Below are 17,963 nucleotides of genomic sequence, written 5' to 3' on the forward strand. Positions count from 1 at the left end.
CATTTCTTCTCTTCAACCGCCCACAGGATGGGTATGGGATGCATAATAGAGATATTAAACAACTAAACATTGGGTTATCCCAAGTTTAATTTTGCCTAATTTACTATATATAAGCATTGTAAAAGCTTAAAATAATCTTATGCTTACATAAAAAAAAACTTCCTTCAGGGGAGGTTCCACCAGAGAGGTGCTCTTGATGCAAGGAATTAGGTTTGATTTCTCCTTTTAATCGAACCTGAGTGCCTCTCATCTTCCCACCAGGCGCCTTATTATCCCTATGGGGGTTCCCTCTCCCCTAAACATAACAATAATAACAAATTTTAAACATATTTTAAAGGGAAAGCGAGTCAAGGAACCAGAAGAGCAATATTCGGTGTTAAGACGACAAAGGACGTTTCGCGAGGTCAGACGCCACAACAAAACAATTTTGGGAAGGTGTGGGATATCTTTTCCAGCTGATTACTCTAGACTGTTCACCATGGCACGAGAAGGAGCATTATGGATGGGTGATGTAAGCTCTCTTAAATCTTGTTAGTAGAACTGAAGCCAGTATATCGCGTAATGACTATTAACGTGTTGATTCCTGTGTGCAATATTGACAAATCATGGAGGTGCTTATGAAAACGGATTTTTGTATATTGTATCAGTTATTAACTAATTACAATGTATGTGACAGTTAAGGTTCAAAGTGGGACTATTTAGTTGAAATATTCATTACCATGCTTTATTTCCATATACACTCGTATGTTTTCTTGCTTTTTATTGTTTTCTCTATTCAACATAAAATAACATGTAACATGTTTTGATACTTTCTTAAGTAAGTATGGCTGCTGATAGAAAACTTTCCATGTATGTATGTATCACTATGTGGCAAAATGTTTCCTCATTAAAGATACCCAAGTGTTGGACATGTATCTAATTTATCAACTTGTCGGTTGTAAGAACATAAGAACATAAGAACGAAGGAACACTGCAGAAGGCCTACTGGCCCATGCGAGGCAGGTCCAAGTCTCCTACCGGCTTAAGCCAATGCACCCAACCTAGACAGGTCAGGTCACATTGACTTAAGGGAGGAACACGGCAATCGACCTGTTAGCACAAGCTATCAGGTCTAACTCACACCCACCCACATCTACTCATGTATTTATCCAACCTATTCTTAAAGCTACACAACGTTCTGGCCTCTATAACGGTACTTGGGAGTTTGTTCCACTCATCCACAACTCTATTACCAAACCAGTACTTTCCTATATCCTTCCTGAATCTGAATTTTTCCAACTTAAAACCATTGCTGCGAGTCCTGTCTAGGCTAGATATTTTCAGCACACTATTTACATCCCCTTTATTTATTCCTGTCTTCCACTTATACACCTCAATCATATCCCCCCTAATTCTACGTCTTTCTAGAGAGTGCAGTTTCAGGGCCCTCAGTCTATCCTCATAGGGAAGGTTTCTGATACATGGGATCATCTTTGTCATCCTCCTTTGTACATTTTCCAGAGAATTTATATCCATTCTGTAATACGGTGACCAAAACTGTGCAGCATAATCTAAATGAGGCCTAACCAAGGATGTATAGAGTTGAAGAACAACCTGAGGACTCCTATTATTTATGCTTCTTGATATGAAGCCAAGGATTCTATTAGCTTTATTGCGAACACTTATGCACTGTTGTCTTGGTTTCAGATTACTGCTAACCAGAACTCCTAAATCTTTTTCGCAATCCGTAATATTAAGATCTACATTATTTAGTTTATATGTGGCATGGTGTTGTCTGAATCATTCATCTACATTTCGGGCAAATTAGGTTCTTGTCCCAGGATGCTACCCACACCAGTCGACTAACTCCTAGGTACCCATTTTACCTACATGCTAAATGTTACTACCTGCCCTGGGAATCAAATGCAGACTCTCGCCATGTAAAGCAAGAGCTTTAGCAATCAGGCCGCGGGAATACGAATGCATGCAATCTCGCCGAGATCTCCAATATTTTCCATCTAGCAAAGCGTTCTCTTATATGTAAATTCAGTAAAACTATTGGCAAACGCTAACCAGAAATAACCTAAATCTAATTTATGTTGTTGGATAACCTTTTATTTTTTTTAATTTTAATACTTAGCTTAGTTGTCACCTAGGTGTCCAGTAGCTCGATTGCTAGCACACTCAGTTCACACACTAAGATCCGGGGTTCGAACCTCCTCCAGTATGGCTGGAAAACATTAGGGACGTGTTTCCATAAGACACCTGCTGGCCCTGTCCCTGTTCACTCGTCATTTTAAAATGGGTACCTGGGTGTTAGTTGACTGGTGTGGGTCACATCCTGGGACAAAAACTGACCTAATTTGCCCGAAATGCTCAGCATAACAAGTGGCTTTCTATGTAATAGTAGGTCATTGATGTCAGCTAGGCCTGTATACTATGTACATGTACTTGTAGTAAATAAAGATATTATGTTATTATTATTAACAACTTGCTGAAGTGAAAAGTTGAAGATTTTACTTAATACTGTTTGTGAGAGTAGAAGGTTGGGAGAATTCACTAGTGGTTACATATTGGTCAGTGGCATATTCTCATACATACAGTGTACAGTACCTGTAGTAAAACTGCATTTTCTTGTATGTACACTAGGTACTGTTGGCTGGTTATAAGAGGTTTTGTACCTTTATTATAACTAAATTTCCTTTTACTGTTTAGTTTGATTTCAGACATAACAGAATTATTATTATTATTATTATAATCAAGGGGGAAGCGCTAAACCCGGAGGATTATACAGCGCCTGGGGGGGGGGATGTGGAAGGCATTCAGGCTTAATTCGGGGAACTGGAGCACAGATCCAATTCCCTAAATCAAGAGCCCCTCACCAACATCAAGGAGCCTTCCTTGAGGGGAGCAACATAACTGAGAAACTTTTGGAAATGTTTCAGCATTGCAAGTTAGACAGCTGTTTTCTGCAATTAAATAGGGCTTGGCTTTTGCATTATAAACTGACAATAAACAGTCGATTCTTAAGTGTGATTATAAAAAATTTTATTGCTGGTAATTCATTGATGGCTATTCATAAACTTATATATTTATAATGTTGGATATCTTGCTGATGTAGAGTATTGGCTTCATATCAAGATGTAGAAAAAATAATAGTCCTAAAACTTATGCTTAAGTTTTATGTACACATTATCTTTGGTAAGGCCCCATTTAGATCATTCTGCTAAGTTTTGGTTTCCATATTAAAGAATGGATATAAATGCATTTCTGTATAAGAACCCTATCCTATAATGAGCTGAAGGCATGGAATTTGCTCTCTGGAAAGATGTTAAATTAGGGGAGATACAGTTGAAGTGTACATTACAAATGAAATATATACAGGAATAAATAAAGGAGATATAAATAATATACTGAAAGTATCTAACCAAGATAGGACTCACAGCAGTAGATTAAAGTTGGAGAAATTTACATTAGAGAGGTCATAGGGAAGTATGGGTTTGGCAGTAGCATTGTAGATGAGTGGAACAAACTCCCATTGGATTAATAACTTTAGTAGCATTAACTATAGGTTGGGCAGGTACACAAGTAGATGTTGTTGGGTATAGGTCAGACCTACCTAGCATGGGGGCAACAGGCCTGCTGCTGTGTTCCTTCATTCTTATATTTTTATATTCGTTAACTATGTTTACCTCTAAAGTGTGCTTAGTAAATTGTGAATTTGATAACAGTATAGACAGACATACATTTATTAGTTACTGTATTTTGAATAAATGTTATACTGTGTGCCATCTTTAAATAATACTGGTGGATGTTAAGATATACAGTACAATGCATATACGTACTGTAGTTGATGTCAAGATGAGATAAAGAACATAAGAGCCCATATTGAAATAAATTCTTTTGAGGAATTATAGTGATATCCCAGGTTGTTTACAAGTCATTTCTGTTTTTCTATAACTTGTAGGGTTATGTAATATGCAATAAGAGTCAAATATAAATAAATATTAAGTACTTAGTGGTGCTGTAATAACTTTGAAACTGATCTGAAGAAGTATACAAATTACATTCAGCATAATGTCTGATTACTTTTAATAACAAATACAGTATAGTATTGTATTAATAAATTAATATGCATCTCTTGTACTTTTGATGTAAAAAGTTTCATATTACACATGTAATACATTTTTCCCACAGCTGGCAGACTACATGGATGAAAACTTCATTATTGCTGCTTTCAGAGCCCTGGGTGAAGAAAATGTACAGAATGTAAAGGTAAAGTATTTTTTCCTAGAGTAAAATTGTTTTGTAATACTACAAAGGTAATTGTGATTGGGATCAAGGTAGACTAAATGGAATTGAGGAGCTTGGATTTTTAATGTAAATTCTCCAACATTGTTAGATTGTGGCATTGGAAACTTTTTTTTTTTAATAACCCAGTTTAAAGTAACCTAGAATTTATTGCCTAATTTAAGTATACAGTGGACCCGCGGTTAACGATATTTTTTCATTCCAGAAGTATGTTCAGGTGCCAGTACTGACCGAATTTGTTCCCATAAGGAATATTGTGAAGTAGATTAGTCCATTTCAGACCCCCAAACATACATGTACAAACGCACTTACATAAATACACTTACATAATTGGTCGCATTGGGAGGTGATTGTTAAGCGGGGGTCCACTGTATTAAGACACCATATCTGCGGGGGACATGTTCCAGTGACCTGCTGTGGATACCAAACTGCTAATGCATACCTATTATAAAGTTCAGTTGATAAGTTATGCACAATAAGTAGAGAAGTATCACTTTTTCGCTGATGGGAAGCACTTCATGGCATCTCTTAGGCTTTGAAGAACTTCCAAAATCACTACTTTTCTACATTGCAGTCATTATTAACCCTTTGACTGTTTTGGTTGTATATATACATCTTACGAGCCAATGTGTTTGACGTATATGTACGTACTTAAAAATTCTAGCGGCTTCAGATCAGGCAGGAGAAAGCTGGTAGTCCCACATGTGAGAGAATGGGTCTGTGTGGTCAGTGTGTGCAGTATATAAAAAAATCCTGCAGCACTCGGTGCATAATGAGAAAAAAAAAAAAACTCCGACCGTTCTTCTTCTGTTGGGTTTCAGGGCCACTGACAGCATATGCTTTCCTGGGGCTGGGATGGAGGACATTGTTAGCCGGCTTGACAACATCATGAATGGTAATGGGATCAATCCTATTATTTGCCTCAGTGCTGGAGGCAATGATGTAGGCAAGCATAGAAGTGAGGATTTAGTTAGAAAGTTCAGGACAGCTATAGACATAATTAGGAAGAAGGGGGGGGCACCCTGTTATATGTGGCATTTTGCCAAGAAGAGGTGTTGGTAATGAATGGTTGTCCAGAGCAATTGGTATTAATTGTTGGCTGGATAAACACTGTAAGGATAATGCAGTACCATTCATTGACAACTGGGACAACTTCTATGGCCGAAATGACATGTATGCCAGGGATGGGGTTCACTTATCCAGGGCAGGTGTGGGTTTTCTTGCTAACTCAGTTGAGGGGGTTGTTAGGACTTTAAACTAGGATTAGTTAGAGGTATGGGTTTAGAAATGATTAATAATGAGTATGGATATATTGACTTATGCTCTGATATTAAGAATCTTAATAGTAACTGTCATGGAGTAACTCTGGGTAATGATAATTTCAGAAATTGTGTAAAAACAAAAATGAATAGGAAAAATGTGCAGAAGAAAAAACATATGATGGTATTTTATGCTAACAGTCGAAGTGCAAGAAATAAAATTAATGAACTACGTTTGGTAGCATGTGCTGGGAACTTTGATATCATTGCATTAACTGAAACGTGGTATGATTTAAAGAGTCGGGATATGACTGCTGAGTGTAATATTCAGGGATTTAAGTTGTTCAATGTGGATAGATGTAATGGGAAGGGGGGAGGAGTTGCATTGTATGTTCGAGAAAATATTAATTGTTGCATTAAAACAGGTATAAAAATAGATGGAGCAGTAACAGAGTCTGTTTGGGTAGAGTTCGTGGAGGGTCAAGAAAAACTAATTCTAGGTGTAATATACAGACCTCCAGGCTTGGATCACGATAGAGGGAGACTTCTTTGGGACGAAATTGTTAGGGCTTCTGGACACAGTAACATAGTCATAGTAGGGGACTTTAACTTTAGTCAAATTGACTGGAATTCTTTGACAGGTAATCTAGAGTCCAGTGACTTTATGGAAACAGTTCAGGACTGTTTTCTGAAACAGAGTGTAACTGAGCCTACCAGGGGTAATAATTTGCTAGACCTAGTCTTGTCAAATAAGGAAACACTCGTGAATAATCTGGAGATCACTGAAGAGCTTGGCGCAAGTGATCACAAATCCATCACTTTTAGCATTAATTGGGAATGCAAGAATAATGATAATACAGTAAAAATCCCTGATTTTCGTTCTGCCGATTATAATGGACTTAGGGAACATCTGTCTAATCTTGATTGGGGTTATCTAGCTAATGATTTTATTGACAATAATCATACTTATGAATATGAAGGGATCTGCTTTTATGATTGTTTTCTTAATAATGTACACAGTGCCCAGAGTATATACATTCCCCAGAGAGAATTTAGGTCTAATAATAACGATCCCAAATGGGTTAACAGGAGGCTAAAGCATCTATTAGGGGAGAAAAGGGGAATTTATAGGCGCATCAGAAGAGGAGAGGTTAACCTTACTGACCAATATGTTCAGCTTAAAAGAGAAGTAAAAAGGGCGATTAGAAAGGCTAAACGTGACTATGAAATTAGAGTTGCTAATGAATCAAAGACTAATCCAAAGGGGTTCTTTCAAGTGTATAGGACGAAGGTGAAGGAAAAAGTAGGACCTCTGAAATCTGGGAATGGACAGCTGACGGATAATGAACTGGAAATGTGTTCCTTATTTAATGACTATTTTTTGTCAGTTTTTACACAGGAAGATGTAAATGAGATTCCAGTAATTAACAATTATTTAGTTCCTGATGAATTTAAGTTAACTAATATTACTGTCACGAGGGACATGGTTATTAAACAGATAGACAAACTGAAACAAAATAAGTCCCCGGGACCCAATGAGTTGTTTTCAAGGGTACTTAAGAAATGCAAGATGGAGCTTAGTCAGCCATTAACGAGTGTATTCAATGCGTCCATCCTTACCAGTGTTGTGCCAGAGTTGTGGAAGATGGCTAATGTGGTTCCTATATTCAAATCAGGGGATAAGTCCACTCCTTCAAATTACCGTCCAATAAGCCTGACATCTATAGTGGGCAAGTTATTAGAATCAATTATAGCTGACATTATCAGAAGTCACCTTGAAGAGCATAACTTGATAAATGAATCTCAGCATGGATTCACGAGAGGTCGTTCCTGCCTGACAAACTTACTGACGTTCTTCAATAGAACATTTGAGGCAGTTGACAGTGATAAGGAATATGATATTGTTTATTTGGATTTTAGTAAAGCCTTCGACAGAGTACCTCACAAGAGACTCTTAAGAAAAGTGGCAGCTCATGGTATAGGAGGTAAAGTTCTAGCATGGATTGAGGCATGGCTTACCAATAGAAAGCAGAGAGTTACCATTAATGGAGTGAAATCTGAATGGGGATTAGTCACTAGTGGCGTTCCACAAGGATCAGTTTTAGGCCCTCTCCTGTTCATAATTTACATTAATGACCTTGATGAAGGGATTACTAGTGACATGAGTAAGTTTGCTGATGATACAAAGATAGGCCGTATAATTCACTCTGAGGGGGATATCAATGAACTCCAGGACGATTTGAACAAATTAATGTCTTGGTCTGAAAAATGGCAGATGAAATTTAATGTGGATAAGTGTAAGGTACTTGCCCTTGGTAATGAAAATAACCCTCGAAGCTATAATCTAGGTGAAGTAGAGCTTGGTCATACAGAATGTGAAAAAGACTTGGGAGTCATGGTAAGCAGAAATCTAAAGCCAAGACAGCAGTGCCTTAGTGTGCGCAACAAGGCCAACAGATTACTTGGATTTATCTCAAGAAGTATAAGTAACAGAAGTCCAAAAGTTATTTTACAGCTCTATACATCACTAGTGAGGCCTCATTTAGATTATGCTGCTCAGTTTTGGTCCCCTTACTACAGGATGGACATAGACTCATTAGAGAACATACAGAGAAGAATGACTAAAATGATTTACTGTGTAAGGAACCTCCCGTATGAAGATAGACTTAAAGCCTTAAATCTCCACTCTCTGGAGAGGCATAGAATGAGGGGAGATATCATTGAAGTGTATAAGTGGATGACGGGCATAAACAAGGGAGACATTAATAAAGTACTGAGGGTGTCGAACCAGGTAAGAACCAGGAATAATGGATTTAAGTTGGATAAATTTAGATTTAGAAAGGACATAGGTAAGTACTGGTTTTCTAACAGAGTTGTAGATGCATGGAACAGTCTTCCCAGTGGGGTGATAGAGGCTAGGACCTTGGGTAGCTTTAAGAAGAGACTGGACAAATATATGAGTGGGAGGGGCTGGGTTTGATTGGTGTCAAGGGGTACGGGAGTTATTTCTTGAGTAGCTTTAGGTAGATGTCGTTTTGATAAGGACCTGCCTCGTATGGGCCAGTAGGCCTTCTGCAGTGTTCCTACATTCTTATGTTCTTATATGCCGTATCGAGCCCAGCCGTTCAGTGCTAGGAGAGGGAATATCGACCAAAGTGGAAGAATGTCTTGACTAATAACTATGTATCATATGTCTCTGATACGCCCTGAAGCCAGCAGGAAGGAGCAGGTACAGGCCAATATCTCTTGACGGTCCAGAGGGCGAAACCCCTCCCCGTTAAGGAGGACAGGTAGAGTGAAAGTGTGTACCCCAAGTGTGCGCAAGGCCGCATGGAGAGTAGTCCGTGCAGAGTGATAACGTGGGCACCACAGCAGGAAGTGTTCCACCGTCTCAGGCTGTGAGGGACACCATGGGCAGCACGGAGAGTCCGTCATCTGAAGGCGATATAGATGAGCCGCCAGTTGCGAGTGCCCGACTCGAAGGCGAGTCAGTGCAACGTCCACCGAGCAGTTGGGATGGCGAGCCCAAGGGCAGGGGCCATTATAAGTTCGGACAGAGCCCAATGCCGAAGAAGAGAGGGAATGTGCAAGGCCCTCTTGCCACTGATGATGGATTCCCTTCCAAACAGCCCTTGTGAAATCACTGTGGCCCAGGGCAAGAGGGGTAACGGTAGGAAGTGTGTGCGCGAGGGAGGCCGCCCGATCTGCCACTTCATTACCCCAGATTCCAACATGGGCGGGACCCCACTGAAAGGAGATGCTCCAACCTGGGCTCCGCAAGAAGCGCAGGAGGAGAGATTGTGTCCGACGAATGAGGACGCGCAGTGATCGTGGACAAGCAGAGCACAAAAGTGCCAGGGAAGATTGGGAATCTGAGAAGAGAACCAATGGTTGTGGGGGAATGTGATCTAGGACAAAAGCCAGAGCCTGGTGAATGGCGAAGAGCTCCCTGCCAGAACAGAATGAGCAGGGTCCAACCGCCACGTTTGACACAGGGAGAGATTAGCGAAGAAGTCCACAGATGATGTGGAAGGGGGGGAGGACCATGCCGAGCCATCCGTGTAGACGGAGAATGAAGAGCCATATGTAACAGAGCGAAACTCTTCAAATAGAAATGCAACTAACTGAGGGGGTTCCCTGTTCCTGTAGTGCCAATCCAGGTGAATGTATCGTGTCAGGTCCAGCCAGGGGGGTGCCGGAGAGTGGAGAGGGGAGGGAGTCGTCACAAGTGCAGGAAGAGTAAGGCAGGACAGGGAACGCTGGGCCCTGGCTACAAAAGAAGGCTGAGCCAAACGTGTTTTTGGATGAAAACGCCGACTTTGAGGTGTACATTTTCGTATAGTATTTATGGTTGTATTCTAGTTTTCTTGGTTTCATTCGATAGAATGGAAAACATAGTGATTTTGATTGGTTTTACTATGAAAAGGATCTTGAAATGGAGCTCAAAGTGGCAGAAATGTTCGATTTTTGCCGATGTTCAAAAGTAAACAAATGACGTCATTGTCCAATAAACATCCAACTAGCCATTCTGATACGCAGTCATGAATGGGTTGACGTTATTTGTACAATTATTACAATATTGCAGTAGTCTACATAACAGTAAATCTTCTATTTTTAGTGTGAATAAAAATTCAAAATACAGTAGAAAGCAAGAGTATTATAACAGGGGCCTGGAGACATGACTGATTAACAGAGAAAATTTCATTTTAGTGCCAAGAATGTCTGCATTGTTCCTTCTGGACCCTATTTTGAAATTGCCATATTTTTTAATTTACGTGAAATTGGCTAAATTGTCAATTTCTGACCACTTTATTGGGTAGTTGAAATCAGTAAATGGGCAGTTTCTTGTACTCAATCAATGGAACAAATGGAGTTCTAAGGAAATAGCTATGAGTTTGGTGGACTGGAACAACAGAATTGGCCGAAAATAGGGCTCAAAGTGGGCGAAATCACCGATACGTAAATGTCGCTGAGGTCGCTAACTTTGCAAGAGCATAATTCCGCAAGTTTTCCATCAAATATCGTACTTTTGGTGTCATTATCATCGGGAAAAGATTCTCTGTCATTTCATGATTTGGGGTTTACCTGGAGTTTACCTGGAGAGAGTTCCGGGGGTCAACGCCCCCACGGCCCGGTCTGAGACCAGGCCTCCTGGTGGATCAGAGCCTGATCAACCAGGCTGTTGCTGCTGGCTGCACGCAAACCAACGTACGAGCCACAGCCCGGCTGATCCGGAACTGACTTTAGGTGCTTGTCCAGTGCCAGCTTGAAGACTGCCAGGGGTCTGTTGGTAATCCCCCTTATGTGTGCTGGGAGGCAGTTGAACAGTCTCGGGCCCCGGACACTTATTGTATGGTCTCTTAACGTGCTAGTGACACCCCTGCTTTTCATTGGGGGGATGGTGCATCGTCTGCCAAGTCTTTTGCTTTCGTAGTGAGTGATTTTCGTGTGCAAGTTCGGTACTAGTCCCTCTAGGATTTTCCAGGTGTATATAATCATGTATCTTTCCCTCCTGCGTTCCAGGGAATACAGGTTTAGGAACCTCAAGCGCTCCCAATAATTGAGGTGTTTTATCTCCGTTATGCGCGCCGTGAAAGTTCTCTGTACATTTTCTAGGTCGGCAATTTCACCTGCCTTGAAAGGTGCTGTTAGTGTGCAGCAATATTCCAGCCTAGATAGAACAAGTGACCTGAAGAGTGTCATCATGGGCTTGGCCTCCCTAGTTTTGAAGGTTCTCATTATCCATCCTGTCATTTTTCTAGCAGATGCGATTGATACAATGTTATGGTCCTTGAAGGTGAGATCCTCCGACATGATCACTCCCAGGTCTTTGACGTTGGTGTTTTGCTCTATTTTGTGGCCAGAATTTGTTTTGTACTCTGATGAAGATTTAATTTCCTCATGTTTACCATATCTGAGTAATTGAAATTTCTCATCGTTGAACTTCATATTGTTTTCTGCAGCCCACTGAAAGATTTGGTTGATGTCTGCCTGGAGCTTTGCAGTGTCTGCAATGGAAGACACTGTCATGCAGATTCGGGTGTCATCTGCAAAGGAAGACACGGTGCTGTGGCTGACATCCTTGTCTATGTCGGATATAAGGATGAGGAACAAGATGGGAGCGAGTACTGTGCCTTGTGGAACAGAGCTTTTCACCGTAGCTGCCTCGGACTTTACTCTGTTGACGACTACTCTCTGTGTTCTGTTAGTGAGGAAATTATAGATCCATCGACCGACTTTTCCTGTTATTCCTTTAGCACGCATTTTGTGCGCTATTACGCCATGGTCACACTTGTCGAAGGCTTTTGCAAAGTCTGTATATATTACATCTGCATTCTTTTTGTCTTCTAGTGCATTTAGGACCTTGTCGTAGTGGTCCAATAGTTGAGACAGACAGGAGCGACCTGTTCTAAACCCATGTTGCCCTGGGTTGTGTAACTGATGGGTTTCTAGATGCGTGGTGATCTTGCTTCTTAGGACCCTTTCAAAGATTTTTATGATATGGGATGTTAGTGCTATTGGTCTGTAGTTCTTTGCTGTTGCTTTACTGCCCCCTTTGTGGAGTGGGGCTATGTCTGTTGTTTTTAGTAACTGTGGGACGACCCCCGTGTCCATGCTCCCTCTCCATAGGATGGAAAAGGCTCGTGATAGGGGCTTCTTGCAGTTCTTGATGAACACAGAGTTCCATGAGTCTGGCCCTGGGGCAGAGTGCATGGGCATGTCATTTATCGCCTGTTCGAAGTCATTTGGTGTCAGGATAACATCGGATAGGCTTGTGTTAATCAAATTTTGTGGCTCTCTCATAAAAAATTCATTTTGATCTTCGACTCTCAGTCTGGTTAGCGGCTTGCTAAAAACTGAGTCATATTGGGACTTGAGTAGCTCACTCATTTCCTTGCTGTCATCTGTGTAGGACCCATCTTGTTTAAGTAGGGGCCCAATACTGGACGTTGTTCTCGATTTTGATTTGGCATAGGAGAAGAAATACTTTGGGTTTCTTTCGATTTCATTTATGGCTTTTAGTTCTTCCCGCGATTCCTGACTCCTAAAGGATTCTTTTAGCTTAAGTTCGATGCTTGCTATTTCTCTGACCAGTGTCTCCCTACGCATTTCAGATATATTGACCTCTTTTAGCCGCTCTGTTATTCTTTTCCGTCGCCTGTAAAGGGAGCGCCTGTCTCTTTCTGTTTTACATCTACTCCTCCTTTTTCTTAGAGGAATAAGCCTTGTGCATACATCGAGTGCCACCGAGTTAATCTGTCAAAGGGTTAAGCAAAATTAAGGGTAATTTTCAGGCTATGGTAAACAGTGGATAACTGAAACCATGGATATGGTGTCCTGCTGTATAGAGTAGGTTAAATTGGGTTTTTTTTTTTTCATTTTTGGGTACACAGCCCACTCTCTCCTTAGTTCCAGTGGGTACATATTTAGGATCAAAGCATTCCCAGTAATTTTAATGCTTTATTGCCACATAAAGGTTTTAATGCCTGGTATCAATAGCGTAGATCTACATGATGGCCACTGATAGGGTTAACCATTTTGCTCTCTTGATTTTTAAAAATATTAATTTTATCTTCTAAAATGGTAGAGAATCTTTTCCATGCGGTAATGACACCAGAAGTGTGATATTTAATGGAAAACTTGTGAAATTACACAGGAGCATAGTTGGTGATCTGGGTGAAATTTATGCATCAGTGAAATTTAAATCCTATGTTACCTCAATTCCATTGATCAAACCTACCCAATTCCTGGCTTTTTCTCTAGTATGCCTTTCATTCTATCAATTAAACACACCACTCCATAACCTATGTCTAGTTTTAAGTAGTCTGTAAACATTAGGATTAGTCTTCCTGAAATGCACAGGCATGTTTACCTGGAGAGAGTTCCGGGGGTCAACGCCCCCGCGGCCCGGTCTGAGACCAGGCCTCCTGTAGTGGTTTTATCAGAACTGCTATACAGTATAAAGCTCCCCGAAATTGATAATTTGGCTAATTTAACACAACCAGTTGCAATTTATAAACATAGTCCAAAATAAGCGTTGTAGGCATTCCAGTCACTAAAGTAGCCTTTCCTATGTTCACTAGTCATGTTCCCAGGCCTCTCCTATAAAGCACTTACCTTCCATTTTGAATCTCTCATAACCCCTCCAGGTATACACAAAAATTAAATTTTACTCTATTTCTCTACTAATAAAATACAGTGGACCCCCGCATAACGATCACCTCCCAATGCGACCAATTATGTAAGTGTATTTATGTAAGTGCATTTGTACGTGTATGTTTGGGGGTCTGAAATGGACTAATCTACTTCTCAATATTCCTTATGGGAACAAATTCGGTCAGTACTGGCACCTGGACATACTTCTGGAATGAAAAAATATCGTTAACCGGGGGTCCACTGTATAACTAAAAAAGATTAGTCATGGTTTAAGCCATCCCAATAATTAAAGCAGACCTAGTAAAAACCCATAAGATGGGGGGGGTGGGGGTGCTAGAACAACCTCTACCCTTCCTTGCATAAATTGCCAAAAACCAGATATTTCTATCTCTTTGGAGCCTATTTCAAACCACTTCCAGTCTGAATCTGACGAAAATCATTTCCATTTCACTAGTGTATCATCCAAAAACATGCTTCAAAGTTGCTTTTTTAAACCAGACACAAGGTCAAAGTTAGATGTTCCTAGCATGCACTGTGGGGGGTACAGGACTTTTTATTGTACATGCCCACTACACAGGCGCATTCTCTCATGTCTTGGCCAAAATATACTGATCACAGTGTAATTGAGGGTGGTATGATTAAGATGTAGCCATACTTGAGAGATGGTGAAAGGTTAAAGAACCCAAGTATCTTTCTGATATGCTTGTACCTTTTGTATCTAGCTCAGAAATGTTTCTGTGTATTACTGCAGACCGAGTCTCGTGCTGTTCAGGAGAAATCATATGCAGAAAGAGCCTTTTCTTTTGTAGCTCCCTGACTGTATAACAGGCTGCCAGTGTCTGTTAAGAGTCATAAATCTATTCATACCTTTAGATGTCATCAAAAGCTCCTTTTTTTTCTTGAGCTTATGATCCTAATGATCATACTGTCACTTTTGTGTACAAACTTTAGTATTCTTTATTTTATCTTAGGTGTTGTATTTATGGTTTCATGTGTGAGCGTTTGTGAATTTCTTGAAAGAATAAGCACGCAAGAATTATAAAATCCAGGTAGTCAACGCTCTCACTTCACACATTGAGTGTCCATGGTTTGATTCCCGGCCAGGTGGAAAAATTAAGCGTGTTTCCTTACACCTACTGTCCCTGTTCACTTGGCAAGCGAATGGGTACCTGGTTGTTAGTCGACTGATCTGGGTCACATCCTGGGGAACAAGATTGAAGAACCCCAGTGGAATAAAACAGACAGTCCTTGATGATGCACTGACTTTCTTGGGTTATCCTGGCTAATCCTCCAGGGTTAAAAATCTGAACAAAATCTTACCTTATCAGTCATCATTATTATTATTATTATTCCATCAGATTGCAGCCACTGTATTGTCCAGCTTACCAGTTTCCTTGAATCACTTAATAAATGTTACCTTGCTCACACTCCAACAGCATGTTTATTAATTTATTACATGTATATTAATGTTTTCTCTTACTAATTACATATTGCAACTTTTGTGAAATGTTATTTCAAGCATTTTTCTTGGATTTGTAGCCCATTTATTTTGTGCATTTTCACTATTATTTCTAATTTGTATTAAACATGCTAGATTTGACAAAAAAAAAAAAGATTTCTTTCTCATTGGTTCATAGACAATTTAAAAAGTACGATTCAGTATAAAGATTGGTAACTGCCTTTAGCTGGTTAATATTTTTTAGGTATTTTTTTACATTAATTTATCATCATTACTGTTTCAGGTAATGAAAAACAGGTATACAGGTCACCCAGCTGGTTACTGTTTTGTTAACTTCTCTTCAGATCAAGCGGCTCTGACGGCTATGCACAAACTCAATGGAAAAGTTATACCTCACAGTCAGCCAGTGAGTTCATATTTTTGTTTTTCTCTTACCACTGTATTAGAGAGGTGGGTTCTGGCGTTGGTTAAGTATGTATTGTGTTGCATGATGTGCTTTCCAGTGTTTATTTTGTCAACAATTTTTATAAACACCCCCTTATTAGTATTACCTTAGGCAAAGCAGACAGTTGTATGTAGTACAGTAATATGTACTATCAAAGCTATGTTAAAATTATTATGCAGATATACAATCGGTAAGTATAATTTGTCAAATAAAGCATCCATTCTCACATGTAGTACACAAAGTGTACTACTTGAATTTGACATTAAATTAAACTTATAGTGGATAACATGGTGTGGAGGGAGTGAATGTTTCATCTACCTTAAGAAAATTTAATATCTTGGGTAAATCAAGATGAGATAATCAAATAAAACTTGTCTATGTAAATTTTTGACATTTTTATGCAATTTTGGTGTCCTCAGTCCTTAGCTTTCAGGTTGTCCTCAGTCCTTTGCTTTCAGGTTGTCCTCAGTCCTTTGCTTTCAGGTTGTCCTCAGTCCTTTGCTTTCAGGTTGTCCTCAGTCCTTTGCTTTCAGGTTGTCCTCAGTCCTTTGCTTTCAGGTTGTCCTCAGTCCTTTGCTTTCAGGTTGTCCTCAGTCCTTTGCTTTCAGGGTTGTCCTCAGTCCTTTGCTTTCAGGTTGTCCTCAGTCCTTTGCTTTCAGGTTGTCCTCAGTCCTTTGCTTCAGGTTGTCCTCAGTCCTTTGCTTTCAGGTTGTCCTCAGTCCTTTGCTTTCAGGTTGTCCTCAGTCCTTTGCTTTCAGGTTGTCCTCAGTCCTTTGCTTTCAGGTTGTCCTCAGTCCTTTGCTTTCAGGTTGTCCTCAGTCCTTTGCTTTCAGGTTGTCCTCAGTCCTTAGCTTTCAGGTTGTCCTCAGTCCTTAGCTTTCAGGTTGTCCTCAGTCCTTTGCTTTCAGGTTGTCCTCAGTCCTTTGCTTTCAGGTTGTCCTCAGTCCTTTGCTTTCAGGTTGTCCTCAGTCCTTTGCTTTCAGGTTGTCCTCAGTCCTTAGCTTTCAGGTTGTCCTCAGTCCTTTGCTTTCAGGTTGTCCTCAGTCCTTAGCTTTCAGGTTGTCCTCAGTCCTTAGCTTTCAGGTTGTCCTCAGTCCTTTGCTTTCAGGTTGTCTTCAGTCCTTTGCTTTCAGGATAAAAATATAATATTGTAATGTGCTTGTTCTTAAATTTTCTTATTTTTTTTATTTACTCAGGTGACTTCTTGCATTACCACACTACACATTGTTGATTCTGTCTCTGTCTCTCTCTCTCTCTGTCTCTCTCTCTCTCTCTCTCTCTCTCTCTCTCTCTCTCTCTCTCTCTCTCTCTCTCTCTGTCTCTCTCTCTCTGTCTCTCTCTCTCTGTCTCTCTGTCTCTCTGTCTCTCTCTGTCTCTCTCTCTCTCTCTCTCTCTCTCTCTCTCTCTCTCTCTCTCTCTCTCTCTGTCTCTCTCTCTCTCTCTCTGCTCTCTTCTCTCTCTGTCTCTCTGTCTCTCTCTCTCGCTCTCTCTGTCTCTGTCTCTCTCTGACTCTCTCTCTCTCTCTCTCTCTCTCTCTCTCTCTCTCTCTCTGTCTCTCTCTCTCTGTCTCTCTCTCTCTCTGTCTCTCTCTCTCTCTTGCTCTCTCTCTGTCTCTCTCTGTCTCTCTGTCTCTCTTTCCCCCTGTCTGTCTATCTCTCTCTGTCTCTCTCTTTTTTTTTTTTACATAGGGTTTGACAAGATTAAGGATCCCTAGCTTTATTGACAAGCTATTTACAGGTTAAGGATTCCTAACTTTATTGGCAAGCTAAGAGCTGTTACCTACATCAGCTAATTTGAAAGCATTTTTATTGTTATGAGACATACAAGTAGGGAACAGGATGAAGTTGGAGCCATCTGTGGGCCAACATTTTCATTTGATCAACTGACTTTATCTCGTTGACATCATTATGCTGTACGAATGTGTTCCATACTCGAGTCATCCTGGGTATATATGATCTCAGATGGAGTGATGTTCTGGAGAAGGGTACAGCCAGAGTGAAGTTGCTGCTTTCTGCCCATTTTGTGGCATAAAAGTTTGTTTCATGCTGTCCTCGAAGTGGATCCAAGTGTAGTACTTTGACAATATTGGCCTTGTACATAACAGTAAGGCCACCCACATCCCTCCTATGTTGAAGGCTCTGCTGAAATGACAGATCTATCCAGGATGGGTCCAGGCGAGAGATGAGACGTCTTGCTCTGTTCTCTACTCTGTCAAGCAGTCGCAGATGAGAGGGGGGGCAGGCAAACCAAGAAAGTGGAGCATACTCAAGGTGTGGAGCGACTTTGTGCCTCTGTGACAGAATCTTGCAACCACTACTTTCAAGTAGATGCAGATACGGCTAATGCTGTAAGC

General features: G+C 40.5%; 1 protein-coding gene across 2 annotated transcripts in view; it reads left to right on the forward strand.

The window, feature by feature from the left end:
* Positions 1-353: 353 nt before the first annotated feature.
* The window catches only part of LOC128697467 (tRNA Selenocysteine associated protein), a 44,107-nt gene continuing 26,497 nt past the window's right edge, over positions 354-17,963 (forward strand). For both annotated transcript variants that reach the window (XM_070090252.1, XM_070090253.1), the window contains exons 1-3: positions 354-511; positions 4,177-4,254; positions 15,449-15,571. In XM_070090252.1, coding sequence (XP_069946353.1) covers positions 479-511; positions 4,177-4,254; positions 15,449-15,571 — 234 coding nt within the window. In that variant the 5' untranslated portion in view covers positions 354-478. The remainder of the gene's footprint in view (positions 512-4,176; positions 4,255-15,448; positions 15,572-17,963) is intronic.

The sequence above is a fragment of the Cherax quadricarinatus genome, chromosome 31 (genome assembly GCF_038502225.1).
Source record: "Cherax quadricarinatus isolate ZL_2023a chromosome 31, ASM3850222v1, whole genome shotgun sequence".
In the NCBI taxonomy this organism is placed as follows: domain Eukaryota; kingdom Metazoa; phylum Arthropoda; class Malacostraca; order Decapoda; family Parastacidae; genus Cherax; species Cherax quadricarinatus.